The sequence below is a fragment of the Ruditapes philippinarum genome, unplaced genomic scaffold (genome assembly GCF_026571515.1).
Source record: "Ruditapes philippinarum isolate M1 unplaced genomic scaffold, ASM2657151v2 ctg7584_1_1_1_1, whole genome shotgun sequence".
Taxonomy (NCBI): domain Eukaryota; kingdom Metazoa; phylum Mollusca; class Bivalvia; order Venerida; family Veneridae; genus Ruditapes; species Ruditapes philippinarum.
The window spans coordinates 25,350-43,581 of NW_026852200.1; the positions used below are offsets into that span (position 1 = coordinate 25,350).

An 18,232-nucleotide genomic window follows, 5' to 3' on the forward strand; every position below is an offset into this window, starting at 1 on the left:
TGATCTGCCTTATGGTTTCGGATGAGATGTAGTTTTAAAAGTGTGAACGGACGACAGACGACGTATGACGTACGAGGGACGACAGACGAAGGACGAAGAGTGATACTAATAGCTCACCCTGAGCATATGCTCAGGTGAGCTAAAAATGAAAGATTTTTATGTAAATTCTTATCATTTTTTTTTTAATTATCCTTTGCAGATTTTTTTAATTTAAGTGTTTCACTTGATTTATGTACAAATCTTATTTGTTTAGATATTTCTTTTCTAGTTGAAAATATTATCATACTTACGTAATGCTTTTCAGGTGTATACCTTTTCTGGATACCAAATACTTCGACATGCTTTATTTTACCATCAGTCTGTTGACTAAAATGAAAACAAAATCAAGTTTCTTTTGAAATTTAAAGTTATCATTCATAAATTGACATTGACATAGAAAGTTGACCAAATTAATAAACAGAATCTCTATATCTAAAGTGGATTGGTCTACAATGTGCACGTTATCTACAAGTATTTCCAATAATGATAAATAAACAAGAGGGCCCTGAAATCGTTCACCTGAATATAGAAACCCTCCATGACAAGGAACAAGTAATATTGTAAGCTATAAACAAAAGCAGATATAATATCTAAATCTTAAACTGATATCACAAAGTTCATATTTTTATCTGTAAAAGTGCATGTGTAAAAACATTACTGGTTGCTGTTGCTGAGGGATAACAACAGTTCAAAAAGATGTATACATATAGGAAAATCAATGACCCCCGGGGGCGTGGCCAATTTTGACCCAAGGGCTTTTGTTTGTTTTGTTGGAACAAACTTGGTACATGCCAATTAGAAGATGTTTCATGCTTAATATCTAAGCTCTAGCTCTTTAGGTTTTTTAAAAGCAGATTTCTTAAGTTTTTACAATATACATATATGGAAAATCAATAACCCCTAGGGCGGGCCAATTTTGACCCCAGGGCTTTTATTTGAACAAACTTGGTAGACGGATATTCTTATAAAATATATCTTTGAAAAAAATGTTGATAAAGTCATTTTGCATGAACATTTATATGATGAATAATAATATTTTGTTTTACAACATTTTATTAACTGTTATATAAATATATATAATATCAGATCATGTATCTCGCACTTGCCAACAACATCTGTGTATAATTCTTAGTGATTAGTTATTAATATTGTCTGATAATGAAGTCTATCAATGTATTCATTTGTTGCATAAAAAGACATTTCATTAAGGACCAATTAGCTTTAAATATCTGTTTTTTGCAGAAATAATGCAATGCATTTACTCTCAGGATGAATTTAAGACATCAATGATCATGCAAATACTTGACAGTTGATAAGACTATGTCAGCAAATTAGTTCATCTGTTAGTGCAGAGAAAGACAGGATATACATAGAATTTAACAAAATCACAATGGTTCTGTTATGAACTATGAAACATACTAAATTAAAGTGGATTGGTTTACAATTTGCACATTTTCTGTAAGTATTTCAAATAATGGAAAAATAAACAGCAATACAATGTAGATATGTATCATTTGGATATTCTATGTAAAATTGATGGAAAACATAATGTTGATCCAGTATCTTGTTCTAAAATGACTTTCTATGAACATTTGTATGACAGGAATAAAAATATTTTGTTCTAGAACAACTTATATGCTATATACATGTACAGACATATCAAATCAAATGAGCCGTGTCACAAGAAAACCAACATAATGGGTTTGCGACCAGCATGGATCCAGACCAGCCTGCGCATCCACGCAGTCTGATCAGGATCCATGCTGTTCGCTTACCAACCCTATAACAAGTAGTGAAACTGATAGCGAACACAATGGATATATGGATATAACGGATGCGCAGGCTGGTCTGGATCCATGCTGGTCGCAAACCCATTATGTTGGTTTTGTCGTGACACGGCTCAAATCATGTATCTAACAACCATCAACACCCCTCTTTAATTTTTTCATGGTTTATTTTCACATATGGTATTAAATACTATCAACATTAATTATTTGGAATTACAGTCCTTCCATTATGGACGTAATGTTAAACACCCTAAAGTCAACAATGGAACATTCTAACTTCAAAGCTGGACCAGTCCATGACAATATTTCAGAGAGGTTAGGTGTAAAATTATACTTACTTATAAACTTTAGGTACAAATGACAGCAGGGCCCCTTCATTGTGACTAGAAAACTTCATCTGAGCCAGGTTATGTATGAAGAAGTTAAACTGGGTAGATTTAGCACTTAAACTCTCCTGTATCATTCTGTAATATAATTTATGTTTGTTTGTTGTTTTTTTTTTTTGTTTTTTTTTTTGGTTGGCTTTAAAGTCGCAACAACTCAGTATAGGTCATATGGCAACTTTCCAGCTAAACTCCTGTATCATTCTGTAATATAATTTATGTTTGTTTGTTGTTTTTTTTCTGTTTCTTTTTTTTGTTTTTTCGGGTTGGCTTTAAAGTCGCAACAACTCAGTATAGGTCATATGGCAACTTTTGAGCTTTACTGGTGGAGGAAAGCCTCAGGTGCGCCTTCATGCATGCCTCAGGTGCACCTCAATGCATTGTTTCAGGCAAAAATGGGTACCTGTGTAATTTTAAAGCGGCCTTCAGCTTTTATATTCTGTTGGAAAAACATTTCTCTGTTTTTTTGTTTTTTTTCAAACTAAATTTTTCAGTAATTTTTTCTTGGAAAAGTGCATCATATCACTGTAAACATTCTTCAGAACAGCATCCAGAGAGCTAATTATAGGACAGTGATGTTTGTTTCTAAAAATAGAAGATCCGGAAACAAACTGTCCGCTTTACTAATTTTAATATTGATTATAGGTATAGAGGGGTTTCTTCATCGTTTATGTATTTTAGCTTCAGCAAATTCATTTTCCACCTTAATTCTTTTGATTTGACAATTATCTGAAATGATTTATCTAAAATGAACATATAATATGAGCCGTGTCATGACAAAACCAACATAATGGGTTTGCCACCAGCATGGATCCAGACCAGCCTGCGCATCCGCGCAGTCTGATCAGGTACCATGCTGTTCGCTATCAGTTTCTTTACTTGTTATAGGGTTGGTAAGCGAACAGCATGGATCCTGATCAGACTGCGTGGATGCCCAGGCTGGTCTGGATCAATGCTGGTCGCAAACCCATTATGTTGGTTTTGTCATGACATGGCTCATATAACCTTTAAAAAAGCTGAAGACTGCTTCAAGTGTTTCAATAAATATACCATTTAAGATGCTTTTGTCAATACTCATAATGACCACAGTTCTTTAGATATTTTACTGCGACCACTATATAATTAATTACAATGCAGTTCATTGGTTCTGTCCAAAAGGACATTTCATATAGTACTTAAATTTGTGGCCTCAATTTTTAAATTCTACATGTATATGAAACCCATTGTACTGTATAAGTTAATACTTTCACATGTCGAAAAGTTAACAAATACATTTCGCATGAGGAAATATTAGCAAATCATGTAGTAGTAGAATTCAATGACAGGTTGGTTGATATTTACGCATGAGGAAATTTTAGCCATTTTCATCAACTGGCAAATTTCCGTGTGACTAACTTAACCACTTATACAGTTTCACTCAACACTCACAAATATTTCCTATATACTTAATAACTTTTTATAGAAGAGGAAGGAGCCAAGATAAATCAAATGTAAAATAATTTTATCAATTATTGATTTGTGTTTCTAATAAATAGAGAAAATTAAATGAGTGTAGTTTAATACTAAATTTATTGAACGCGTTGAATACAATCATATTATGTGAGCCTCTGGCGAGCATAATATTGTTTTATTCAACGAGTTCAATAAATTTAGTATTGAATCTACACGAATATAATATTCTTTTTATCACATATATAAAGTAAGAATAGTAAAGTGTTGAAATGAGCTATTTTTCAATGACGCGCCTATAGTGTTACGCTAACATTAGCACACTTTAACACTATGTTTCTATATAGCGCAAATGACGTCACGTCAAAGTGTTATTACACTAGTGTAATATAGTTTTTATTAAATGGCTTTATTACACTCTTGCGCCGCGGTTTATGTGATAAAATGAGCTTATAAAACACGAATGTCTCTATCCCACATCTGTTAATTTGTAACTTTGTGAGAAATGCTTTGTTTTTTTTTTACCTTTACGGGTCTGTATATTTGTACGTTTTTAAATATATATTAACACATGTCCTGTCATATCTACAAGATCGGTACACTTAACCGGCTTTCCTGGATAACTCAGCAGTAATGTCCAATTTTTATTGCAAGTGACTGACTATTTATCCCACATTATTTCTCATAAGTTGGCAATGAGAGACAAACGACCATTAGACTCAATGTAGGTATGATCAACATGAACATTGTATACAGAGACAGGCAATCAATCAGACAGGACAACAAAATCCTCACACCCCTGTTTATTGATTTAAGGTAGTACACCCCTAATGGTCACTATAAGGAACTGTAAAATTGACAACATAGGACAGTTATATGCCTTAAATGTCACCTGTATGCAAAATTTAAACAAAATTTACCGTGTGGTTTATGAGTTATGGACATTTTTCTTAACTTAAACTTTGCCATTAGAAGGTTTTTTTTCAGAAATGAGGAAACTCTAAATAATCTATAATATCATCATTATGAAAAATGTTTTCCTAATGCTCATTGTTAAGAAACAAATAATGACATTTAGGTAACAAATTAAACAAGCAAAATGATTGTTTTTAAGGTGACAACAGACACTTTCCGTGGTACTCACATATATGTCATTTAAACCAAGTTATTTTAGTAATAATTGTTATTTATTTAATCTTTGTGCATTAAATGTCGTTGATCATCATAAAAAATAACATATTTGAAAAAAATGCCTTTGTAAATGATTGATTTTGAATAAAAATCCTAAAATTTTAAAACGTCATATCAAAGTCATTTTGTATTTTTTTGTCATCAAACTTTTGGAAAATAACCATACTTATACTATCTGGGGAACCGTGTCTCAAATTTTTTCTATCTTTTCTCAAAAAAATATTACGTAACGTCAAACATTTTATGCGGCTTTTTTCACCATACATATTACGTAATTAAAGATAATTAAGTCGCTGATTAAGCAAACAAAAATCCCTGACACGATTCCCTCCGTAAATGAATTTCCTTTCATGTGCTTTAAACCGCATGTTAATTGCTTGATTATTAAAAAAGTTATGCCGATTCAAAGTTAGTCCGACCCGCATCAAACGAAGTGTCATAAATCGGCTGTTCTCTCTCGGACCCCTACGTTTCACGCTAAATAATTGCATAATACACAAATATCGCACCAGAGAGGGTCACAAGTTGTGGTAACATACTCTAACAACATTTTATGACCCAGTGACATCTGACCAATTAAAAAGCTGCTGATTAATATCACTTTATAGCCGAAATTTCTTCAATTCTTAACGTGATTTACGATCCGTCTGGTATCTGTCGCACATGTCACGTGACTATCGGTAAAATTTGAGGCACTCAGTGGGCGGAAATGGAACGCATTTGCGCACCGCTAGCGGGGTATTTATTAAATTGTTTCCTTTTTGAAGTTTATTATTATTATCATCAGCATTATTATTGTATTATACCAGTGTCACTCTGCCTGTGTATTCGTGTATGAAATTCCGTTAAAATATAAAATAAAATAACAAAAAACTGAGCTTCTGACAGTCTATTAAAGTCCATTTTAAATGTACAAATAAGAACGGGATATTATATATTTTTTCCACCAAATTGATGATGCTTCACATATTTTAATAGAAATAAAAGGTATTACTCGATCATTATGATCTGGCCTTCTTGACTTCTATTTTGAATATCATCTATGCACGGCATAGAGATCCAGTTTCTACCGGGATAGACAATAAATTTCATACTTTGTCCCAGATTTATTAGTGCTGTGTCCGATTTACTGGCGAACAATTTATTTTCACTGAGAATATATTTTAACATCTTTTTTTTATAGAGAAATAATCATCCTTATACAATCTAAAATGGTTTAGAAATTTGTCAGGGACACCTTACCACAAGTCATATATAGGCGTTCACATAAAAAATGTTGTCTGTTTTTGTTGTTGTTTTACTTCACATTGTTAGAAAACGAGGTTGAATGTAAAGTAAGCCCTTGAATCTGTACAAAAGTCTATCAACTCAATGTAATATATATCAGATTAACGGGACAGACAAATTATTTTCACACATTTTGGATATTTTAGCAACTACATTTTGAATCGACCCCGTGGTCGTGCGATTTGCCGCTATGCTTAATTATTTATGTTCAATACATTATGTTACGTACATTGGCCGACACTTTCTTAATTTATAAAAAATGCTAAATGTTTAGATATTCATAAAAGATGTACGGTAGTTGTACGATACATGTATTACGAGAAGTATGGACCAGTATGGACCTGTAATTCACGGATATATGGAACTATCGATTTCCCTCATTGATGCCTCAACAGGGGGCGGAGCGTTATCGATAATCGACAGGTTAGGCAAAAAGCAGATACAAATAGTATAGGTACCGTTTTAAAACGTTTAAAAACACATTTTTGGACTAACTGCTTCCAAAATTAAATCACGAATGTGTTCAGAAAAGGTTGATAAATCTTCTTAGCAAAAAATCTCATTTTAGGTATTTTCAGTGATAATTGACTCCGTTGTCACCTTAAACGAAATGTTTTTAATATGTATAAAAATGTAACCCTACCCCACCCACTTTTAACACTTATTTCACCATTTCCATGTGTAAAAGCCTTATTTAAAATATTCCTAAAATTTTCCACAATGAGGGGCTGTTTTCAAACTTTGCCTAAATTTTCTGAAATGTATAATGGTTGGTCTTGCAAAATATAAAATACTTTTACCGTGTAGTTTTTATTTTATTAACCTTTGAAAATATCTGGTATCATATTTGCTATTAAATTTGGCATTATTTAGTAAAAAAATACCTACAAAAATTATATAATTAAAATGAAACACTTTTTTCTTCCATTAGGGATCTTGGAGATTAATAAAAAATGTTAAAAAGAAAAAAAAGAAAGAAAAAAAAGTTGCCCCTTCTGGGGTTCGAACCCACGCCCCTCAGTTTCAATACACTTTACAGTGATTCTAGCCTATTTGAATACTCTTCACAGTGGAAATAGTGCATTAGGGGTGTACTACCTTAAGTGGGCATAACACTAAATTTTCATTTTCAACAATACCATTACGTGACAATTTCTTTTACTTACTAACTTCCATTGATAAAACTTACATTACCTTTATAACATTTGTTGAGTTCTTATCTACCCCTGGGATAACACTGATATTTGCTTGTTTCCTATTGTTCTTGTTTTTATTTTTAGGACTGAAAAAAAAAACACACCCATTCCCTATGTATGCACATATAAAGAAAGCTAAATATTGTTCTATAATACCTTGTGAACATTGAAGTAGCCTGGGTATCAGTCAGACCTGGCAGCAGCGCCCTCTGTACAAACTCTACACCTTTCTCCGTAATACCTGGTATACCTGACCGTAACATCTGTTAATCAAAAATAAGTCATGTATTCACAATATGCTGAAAACTAGGTTAGTTTTTAAGTCATACTCACACAGCAGCAACCACAGTCAAAATTTTAGTTAGTTTAAAAATCACTATTTTGTTTGGGGTTTATTGTGATTTTTTTTTTGATTTTTTTTTGTTCTGACATATTTTTCAACAGGCATAAGCAGGCACCTAAGTAGTACCAATAAACTTCCATAATGTAGCTTGGATATCTTTCTTATTCAAACTTTGCTTGATAACTCAAATATAATTGAAAAGGATTTGGGTTCTAGAGGGCATTTTCCTGTATCCGGACCATGTAAGAATCAACAGCATTACAGAATCCAAGAAAATAGAAACATACCTCATCATCAGTGAGATATTACTTATATATTTACTCATTCCTCAGTGAAATATAGTCCTTACTCATTCCTCTATGATACATACCTGTATGTCTTATTCCCTCATTCCTCAGTGATATATATTTCTTATTCCCTCATTCTTCACTAGGATATATTTCTTATTCCCTTTTTCCTCAGTGATATATATTTCTTATTCCCTCATTGTTCAGTAGGATATGTTTTTATTCCCTTATTCCTCAGTGATATATTTTCCTCAGTGATATATATTTCTTATTCCCTCATTCTTCAGTAGGATATATTCATATTCCCCCATTCCTAAGTGAGATATATTTCTTATTCATTTATTCCTCAGTGATATTTATAACAAATTGATATTACCACAACTTACCAATGAGAATAAATTGATGAACAAGTTGGCATGTCTACGTAATATATTAAATGCTTTAACACACATATCTATGAAATGTTGGAACCGGTCGCTTTGCCGATCTCCATCATTTATCACATATGCCATATCTGATGTCAACACAAACTTTACACGATCTCTGAAAACAAAAACACAAAGATACTGATAGTAGAAGTTTGATCTGCAAATAAAATAAAAAATGTCTTTTACACTAAAAAAATATTACTTCATGCCTTAGTTGAGTATGTTTTGCTTTGTCTTACACATAATAAATGTTTGTGTGTCTTTTCTGATTTTTTCTCCAAATTTTAATACATTCTTTTGCTCACATTAGAGAGGTCATTCCACCTTACTCACTTTCCTGGATAACTAACCAGTAATTACCAATTTCTACCAAAGTTACAGACTTCTAATTCCACATGATTTCTCAATCAACGGTGAGAGACAGTGCCCATTAGACTCCATGTCAGAGAACAATTGTAACACAGAAATTACGTCTTGATCAAGTATCTTACCAGACACCCCTGTATTACTCATCCAATGCTCTCCCTTTTGAGATAAACGGGCAGACACCTTAAAGATGCACACCTCCAAATGAGCCGAAATATTTCAAAAAAATCAAGTTTGAGAAAAATGAACTAAAATTTTAAGAAAGGTAAAATAATTCAAGATCAAAGTTTTTTTTACATGTTATGTGTGGTTAATGACTGAATTTGCAGTATTTTACCACCATAATTATTTCTACTGCGTTACTAACGCAGTAAGGGCTGTTTTTGCATATGTTGACCACTTTTTGGAAATTTTCTTGCATTGTAAGTGCCGATTACAATATGTAAATTACTTTTTTTTTGTTCTTCTCACAATATTTTACTTTTAAATTCATTTCCAAAATTTTCATGAAAATTAACATGGAGGTGTGCTGCTTTAAAATGGATATGAAAATTCCAAAGTTGAAAACAGGCATAATTCTCATAAACATGAGGGCCATGATGGCCCTGAAGTCGCTCACCTGTATATAGGCCCCCCGGAGTGGGGCCAGTTTAAACCCAAGGGCTTTCATTTTAACAAACTTGGAAGACACGACACCCATTAGAAGATGTTTTATGATGTTAAGTTTTTACTACACACATATAATGAAAAATAATGATCCCCCCCCCACCCATGACAGAGCCAATTTTAACCCAAGGGCTTATATTTGAACAAACTTGGTAGACACCCATAAGAAGATGTTTCATGCTAAACATCTAAGCTCTAGCTCATTGGGTTTTTTAAAAGAAGATTTTTTAAGTTTACTATACACATATAGTTTAAAAACAATGACACCCTGGGGCGGGGCCAGTTTTGACCCCAGGGCTTTAATTTGAACAAATTTTGTAGACACTTACTAGAAGATGTTTCATGCTTTATATCTAAACTCTAGCTATTTGGGTTTTTTCAAAGAAGATTTTTAAGTTTTTGCTATACACATATAAGGAAAATCAATGACACCCGGGGCAGGGCCAATTTTGACCAGAGGGCTTTTATCTTAACAAACTTTGTACACTTACTAGAAGATGTTTCATGCTTGATATCTAAACTCTAGCTATTTGGGTTTTTTCAAAGAAGATTTTTTAATTTTTTGCTATACACATATAAGGAAAATCAATGACCCCCTGGGGCGGGTCCAATTTTGACCCCAGGGCTATTATTTGAACAAACTTGGTAGACACCCATAACAACATGTTTCATGCTAAATATCTTAGCTCTAGCTCTTTGACTTCTTTAGAAGAAGATTTTTATAAAGAAAAACAATGACCCCCTGGGGCGGGGCCAATTTTGACCCAGGGCGTTTATTTGAACAAACTTGGAAAACACTCATTAGAAGATGTTTCATGCTAAATATCTTAGCTCTAGCTCTTTAGGTTTTTTAACAGAAGAATTTTAAAGTTTTTACTAAATGCATAAAGGGAAAAATTACCCCCTGGGGCCGGGCCATTTTGACCTCAGGGCTTTTATTTAAAGAAACTTGATAGACACCCATTAGAACATGTTTCATGATAAATATCTTAGCTCTAGCTCTTTGGGTTCTTTAAAAGAATTTTTTTTAAGTTTACTATATGCATATAGGGAAAATCAATTACCCCCTGGGGCGGGGCCAATTTTGACCCCAGGGCTTTTATTTGAACAAACTTGGTAGACACCCAATAGAACATGTTTCATGCTAAATATCTTAGCTCTAGCTCTTTGAGTTCTTTAAAAGAAGATTTTTTAAGTTTTTACTATATGCATATAGGGAAAATCAATGACCCCCTGGGGCGGGGCCAATTTTGACCCCAGGGCTTTTATTTGAACAAACTTGGTAGACACTTACTAGAAGATGTTTCATGCCAAATATCTAAGCTTTAGCTCTTTGGGTTTTTTAAAAGAAGATATTTAAAGTTTTTTCTTTCGGTTGCCATGGCAACCAGAATTCTGCATGGAATGGAATTCTTTGAACTCTTTTGTTAAGGCTTCACACAAGGAACATCCCTGTGAAGTTTCATTATTATCTGCCTTATGGTTTCAGAGGAGATGTCGTTTTAAAAGTGTGAACGGACAACGGACCACGTACGACAGACGACGGACGAAGAGTGATCCTAATAGCTCACCCTGAGCATATGCTCAGGTGAGCTAAAAAGCAAGTCAGACTTATGTTACTTGAAATTTTCTCATTACAGCAACTTATGTAGATAGTTTTCCAGCATCTTATGAAGGAAACTCCTAATTCCTTATCCTGTCAACTTGGATAGCTTAATAATTTGGGAAAGCCATATAGTAATATTTAGAAAATTATGCTAATCAAAATCACTGAAATTATAAAATATTAAAATTTCAAGCCGTTTAAATTCCAGTTTATTCAAATTTTTGAAGGCTTTTCAAATTTTGAAACAATTAACATAAAATGCAAGATAATTTCAAAATATTTGAGCCGTGTCACGACAAAACCAATATAGTGGGTTTGCCTAGAGAATGGATCCAGACCAGCCTGTGCATCCGCGCAGTCTGATCAGGATCTATACAGTTCGCTATCAGTTTCTCTACTTGTAATAGAGTTGGTTAGCGAACAGCATGGATCCTGATCAGACTGCACAGATGCGCAGGCTGGTCTGGATCCATGCTGGTCACAATCGCACTATGTTGGTTTTGTCGTGACACGGCTCATTTTAAGTCAACACAACTTTATTAGTATACTAACCTCTTAATATTTCCAAACATCTGAGCATCGCCAAGTATTTTATTAAAGTCTATATGAAACAGGTGGCCCGTTTGTTTCACCATAATATTATCATTATGCCTGTCACATACACCTAACACATATGTGGCTACACAGTATCCAGCACATGAACGTGTGAAGTTCTCTACAGCCTGAAAAACACATATATGTAAAAGAAATTTAGAAGAAATGACTAGAGGATATTGAATGAGCCTAAGTTTAATACTGAATTTATTGAAGGAGTTAAATAAAATTATATTACGCAAGTAAATTTTCATTGACTTTGGTATAACACTAATACATTTAATGCATCTTAATGCATCGCAAATGATGCAAATTCAAAATACATGTACAGCCGTGCAATACCATTTTTACGGAGTCGCAAAAGCAGCACGGGTACGTGATGATTGGTGATAAAATTACATTATTCTGTCATATTCGCAAATGTGGAAAATTTAAAAACATGAAGACAATAAATTCTGCAAAAACATGATAAAATGACAAAACCCTTACAGTATTTTCCAGGGCACTTAATCACAATACTTATGCGAAAGCTTGGTTGAAATCCCCTTGAGTAGTGTAGAATTCATGCACAGAGGAAATTGTTAACCCTGTTCAGCTCCCTTGAACCGTTAATAGACTGTTTCAATAATTCAATCATATATTTGCAGTAACTTACAACTTGTTTTGTCATTCTGTATCATTGCCAACATACCGAAACACTTTAATCTGTGACATAATTACTCAACCAGTATAGTCTGGTAATTTTAGGTTTTACATACTGATCCCCCTTTAAATAACAATGAACAGTTCCAAAATTGTAGCAAGTAAAGTCCATAACATAAATATAGGGGCGTTAAAGTTAAACAATTAAACCTACTACATAAATTGTTTAAATACGAAGAAAAACTGTCCTCAAACAAATTTTCAGTGACAAACATGTAGCACCCTTGAATTTAACTAAACTCACCTGGCTGACTTTGCCATGAAGGATCTTTCTATTAGTAATTTCAGTAACAGGATCAGTCCATTAGTAATTTCAGGGACATAATCATTCCATTAGTTTTTTCAGGGACATGATCATTCTATTAGTTATTTCTGGGACATGATCATTCTATTAGTTATTTCAGGAACAGGATCATACCATTAGTTATTTCAGGGACAGGATCTGTCCATTAGTTATTTCAGTAACAGGATCTGTCCATTAGTAATTTCAGGGACAGGATCAGTTCATTAATTATTTCTGGGACATGATCAGTTCATTAGTTATTTCAGAAACAGGATCAGTCCACTTGTAATTTCAGGAACAGGATCAGTTTTTGACAGGATCAGTATATTAGTAATTTCAGAGACAGAATCAGTCCATTAATTATTTCAGGGACAGGATCAGTCCATTAGTTATTTCAGGAACACTATCAGTCCACTTGTAATTTCAGCAACAGGATCAGTTTTTGACAGGATCAGTATATTAGTAATTTAAGGAACAGGGTCAGTCCAATAGTAATTTCAGGGACAGGATCAGTTTATTTATTATTTCAGGGACAGGATCAGTTTATTAGTTATTTCAGGAACAGGATCAGTCCAATAGTTAGTTCAGGAACAGGATAAGACCATTAGTAATTTCAGGGACATGATCAGTCCATTAGTTAATTCAGGAACAGGATCAGTTCATTAGTAATTTCAGGAACAGAATCAGTCCATTAGTTATTTCAGGGACATGATCAATCCATTAGTTATTTCAGGAACAGAATCAGTCCATTAGTTATTTCAGGGACAGGATCAGTCCATTAGTTATTTCAGGGACATGATCCATCCATTAGTAATTTCAGGAACAGAATCAGTCCATTAGTTATTTCAGGGACAGGATCAGTTTTTGACAGGATAGGTATATTAGTAATTTCAGAGACAGAATCAGTCCATTAATTATTTCAGGGACAGGATCAGTCCATTAGTTATTTCAGGAACACTATCAGTCCACTTGTAATTTCAGCAACAGGATCAGTTTTTTGACAGGATCAGTATATTAGTAATTTCAGGAACAGGGTCAGTCCAATAGTAATTTCAGGGACAGGATCAGTTTAATAATTATTTCAGGGACAGGATCAGTTTATTAGTTATTTCAGGAACAGGATCAGTCCAATAGTTAGTTCAGGAACAGGATAAGACCATTAGTAATTTCAGGGACATGATCAGTCCATTAGTTAATTCAGGAACAGGATCAGTTCATTAGTAATTTCAGGGACATGATCATTCCAGCAGCAATTTAAGTGACAGGATCAGTCTGTTAGTAATTTCAGGAACAGGATCAGTTCATTAATTATATCAGGAACGGGATCAATCCATTAGTTATTTCAGAGACAGGACCAGTTCATTAGTTATTTCAGGGACAGGATCAGTTCATTCGTTCTTTAAGGGACAGTAACAGTTCATTAATTAAATCATTGACATCATCAGTCCATCAGTTATTTCCGGGACATGATCAGCCCATTAGTTATGGACATCATCAGTTCAATCGTTATTTCAGGAATGGATCAATCCATTAGTTATTACCAGTTCATTAGTAATTTCAGGAACAGAATCAGTCCATTAGTTATTTCAGGGACAGGATCAGTCCATTAGTTATTTCAGGGACATGATCCATCCATTAGTAATTTCAGGAACAGAATCAGTCCATTAGTTATTTCAGGGACAGGATCAGTCCATTAGTTATTTCAGGTACATGATCAGTCCATTAGTTATTTCAGGAACTTGATCAGTCCATTAGTTATTTCAGGGACAGGATCAGTCCATTAGTTATTTCAGGGACAAGATAAGTCCATAAGTTATTTCAGGGACATGATCAGTTCATAAGTAATTTCAGGAAAAGGATCAGGCCATCAGTCATTTCAGGAACAGGATCAGTCTATTTGTAATTTCAGGGACAGAATCAGTCTACAAGTAATTTCAGTCCATTTAAATTACTTCTTGGACAGGATCAGGAACAGTATAAAGCTATTAGTTATTTCAGAGACAGGATCAGTCCATTTGTTATTTCAGGAACAGGATCAGTCTTTTAATAATCTCAGGGACAGTTTCAATCCATCAATTATTTCAGGCATATGATCATTCCATTAATTATTTCAGGGACAGGATCAGGCAATCAGTAATTTCAGTAACAGTATCATTTCATTAGTAATTTCAGGGACAGGATCTATCCATTTGAATTACTATAGGGACAGGGACATTCCAATAGTAAATTTTCCCAAGGAGGCAGAAAATCAGTCCCATACTGAATTCAAATGAAAGGATCAGTGCAATAGTTATTTTAATGAATAGGATCAGTCTGTCAGAAATTTCAGGCACAGGCTAGGGTGGGGTTTTAAAGTCTACTTTTTATTGCTATAAGACAACTCAAAAGACAATTTTAAAAACTATATATGAACCCGAGACATGGACATTTTACTTTTTCAAAGAGATCTTCAAATGCAATTTTTTTTAATCTGCCAAGAGACAAATTTCAGTTATTTTTGGATAAATATGTTGTAAAGGCAAGTTGGAAACAGACCCCCGTAAAGAAAATGAGGTCAGACAAATTCAACAGATAGGCATCTACTGTGCAAAAACAAAAAAACAAAAGAAGTTACAGCTTAAATTATAAACCCGCGGTTGAAAATTTATTTTTTTTTAACGCAGTTTATTATCCCAAGGAAATAATGCTTAAAAATACGCAATGTACAACTTTTTAAGGGAAATTTAAGGATCCATAAACTTTAAAAGTAAGCCACAAAAAAGGGTTCATACAAAGTTTGTTTAACAATTGTCATAAGTGATATACTTCTGATTGATTGGGGTTTTATCTTTCCCAAATAAAACCCAGAACTTTCATTATTAAGCATTATTCCTATTACAATGACTTGCTTAGAGTATATCCTTTTAATAACAAAACCCAGAATTTCACTTTTATTACACAACACTATTACAAGGACTTGACAGAGTACCATTTAAAATGAAATAACGCCAAAATACGTAACTTCGCTTTTATAAACTAAACCATTGGGACATTCCAAATCTGTTTCCTTATATCAGTTCCTTATAAGAATATAGCGAATTAGTTTCCTTGTTATCAGAAATTTTTAAACCATCGGTCCAACCATTTTGAAGGAGCATTTGATAAGGGGAAAATAGTCATTTATTTCTTTTTTAGACACAATTACCCGAGAGCGTAAATTTTGGAAATTTGAAATTCCTTCGCTATTTCAGTTTTAGTTTTACTCCTCTTTTTCCCAATTTCTCATAAAAATAATAATGTTTTGTTTCTAAACTTCAGTGCTTTTTTGTTACTTTTCCCTGATTAAGAATAAACCCATGATGTTCCATTTTTCCTTTTTTTATATTGAATATCTTCTCATTAAATTTTTTAAGGGCTGGACTTTTACTTAGTGGAAAGCTATAAGATTTTCTTTTTATTTTAAATTCAAACCCGTACTTTGTAGTTTTCAATGGTATCATTAGCAAAGCATGCGTTGTTATGAAGAAACCGAATTATAAATAATTTTACTCGAGCAAACCTGTTAAAGAAAAAGAAATAATACCAATTAAAGGAATAACCGTTTAATCTTTGGTGACAAGAACTAAAAATATCCTAAATAGAAAATTATTACGTTACTGCTATACAAATTCATTTTCAACAGCTGTATTGAAGTTACAGACAACAATACACGGTACATTTGGGCGAGTTTAATCCGTTCCAAAAGAAAACGAAAGTTTGAAAATGTGGGTCTATTTACGGATAGCGATATTTTGGAGTTCGCTATAAAGTGTAATTTTTTTGTACTTTTTACTAAATTGGGACTACGAAATGAGTTCCTTATAAGCGATAAATTCCTTATAAAACCGTGTATCGCTATAACCGTATATTTTATATTAAATAAAGAGGGACAAAATTCGGGCAAAGATAAATTTCCTTATAACCGGAAGTTTTTATAACCGTGTTCGTTATAAGTGAAGTTAACTGTATTGACCTACTGCATGACTGATGCAGTAGGGGCTAATTTTTTCTTATTTGACATCTGTTTTGGGTAATTTACGTGGATTGTATGCAATGTGTATAATTACTTCCTTTGTACACTTCATCAAAACTTTTTACTTTGAAATATATTTTTCCTAATTGTTATGAAAATAAGTATGGAATTCTTGAAGGCATTGTTTAATTTCAAGCAAATTTTGTATTTTCCCATAATTTTAATAGAAAGCAGGATGGTATTTTCAACCAACTTCAAGCGTCTTACTCACACATCTACTACACTTAACAATTGTCTCTCAATTATATACTCTTGTTTTGGAGTGTCCTCTAAAATATAAAACATTGATACCCATGTGATGTGATATATTTCTTTTTCTATTAACATTAAAAGTGTTTCAATATATATATATTACATGTAATAAATATCAGCCCACAATCATTTAACAATTTGAAAAGCAAAATACTTGGAAAAATATCTTGACACTGGGAAATAAAATAACAATCAAAGAAATTACATGTTTCTAATTGTTTAAAATGTTTTCAGCAAGTAAGGGCCTGAAAGTGCTTTCTATTGCGAAAGGACGAATTATGTTCAAGTGTTGGTTTGGATTTAGTTGAATTAAATTAGTTTTGTCAACTCATTTTTCCTTTGAAATTTTCTTTCCAGGTATTTAAGATATGATTCAATTAAGTGTTTGGTTACCAGAACAAGTTTATCAGTTCAGTTTGTACTTAACCTTAACGCTCTAAAAATGAGTCATGTATCTTTAAACGGCGAAAAAATCGTTTCATCATTGTGGAGGACAGTTTTATTATTTTAGTGCAGTAACCCATTTTTTTGTTAATTTTTTTTATTTGTTTTTGTTTACAATTACAACTTTGTTGTGTGCACGTTGTTAAAAAACTGCACAGTTCTGATTGGAAAAAGCGGTTGCAACATATGAAAGTTTAAACCAAAGAGGGCCTTGTTGGACAGGGGTGATTGCTCCCCAATAAGTTTTGGACGCAAGAAAAGTTTACCTTTTCTAGTTTTGGAGTTAATGGTCCCAAGACAAAGTTTTCAAAGTTTGCAATAATACAAAAACTTAGGCAAGGAAAAAAATTTTTTTGTTCCTTTTTTCAGTTCACTTCTACTCAATGAGCATTATCCATCCAACTTAAGTTTATTGTTTGATATTTCTTGTAGTTTAACAGTAATGTGCCGAAACAAAGTTCAAAGCTGTAAAAATAACAAAGAGCCAATAACTTTAAAAAATTATGGCAATGCAGAGTTACAGTTTTCCCTTGTGCACTGCATAGATCTATCTAAACCTTACAAAGTTTATTTTGGTATCTCTTATTGTTTTAGAGTCATTGTCCCGGGACAAAGTTCAAAGTGTAAAAACTTGGTTCTATGTGCCACTTGCCACATCTTATCCCCAATGAGATCTATCTACTTCAAACGGGGACAGGACGGAAAACAAAGCTGGGGACTTATAATATACTCACCCTTAGGGGGGGCATTAAAATTGGTGTCAATTTAGACGTAACGTTTCTAACAATTACATCATTTGACGACTTTTTTGAAAATGTCATGCCACGGCTCATATATTATTTCATTTTCAATACCTATACCATTTACCTTTTGATATT

The 18,232-nt window shown here is 33.1% G+C and overlaps 1 protein-coding gene across 1 annotated transcript in view; it reads right to left on the reverse strand.

Moving 5' to 3' along the window:
• The window catches only part of LOC132752112 (phosphatidylinositol 4-phosphate 3-kinase C2 domain-containing subunit alpha-like), a 37,327-nt gene extending 25,035 nt beyond the window's left edge, over nt 1-12,292 (reverse strand). The window contains exons 1-6 of the mRNA XM_060742397.1: nt 12,278-12,292; nt 11,581-11,750; nt 8,349-8,505; nt 7,489-7,595; nt 2,165-2,290; nt 291-366 (exon numbers count right to left, since the gene is read on the reverse strand). Of these exons, the coding sequence (XP_060598380.1) occupies nt 291-366; nt 2,165-2,290; nt 7,489-7,595; nt 8,349-8,505; nt 11,581-11,750; nt 12,278-12,292 (651 nt within the window). The remainder of the gene's footprint in view (nt 1-290; nt 367-2,164; nt 2,291-7,488; nt 7,596-8,348; nt 8,506-11,580; nt 11,751-12,277) is intronic.
• Between the last annotated feature and the right edge of the window lie 5,940 nt (nt 12,293-18,232).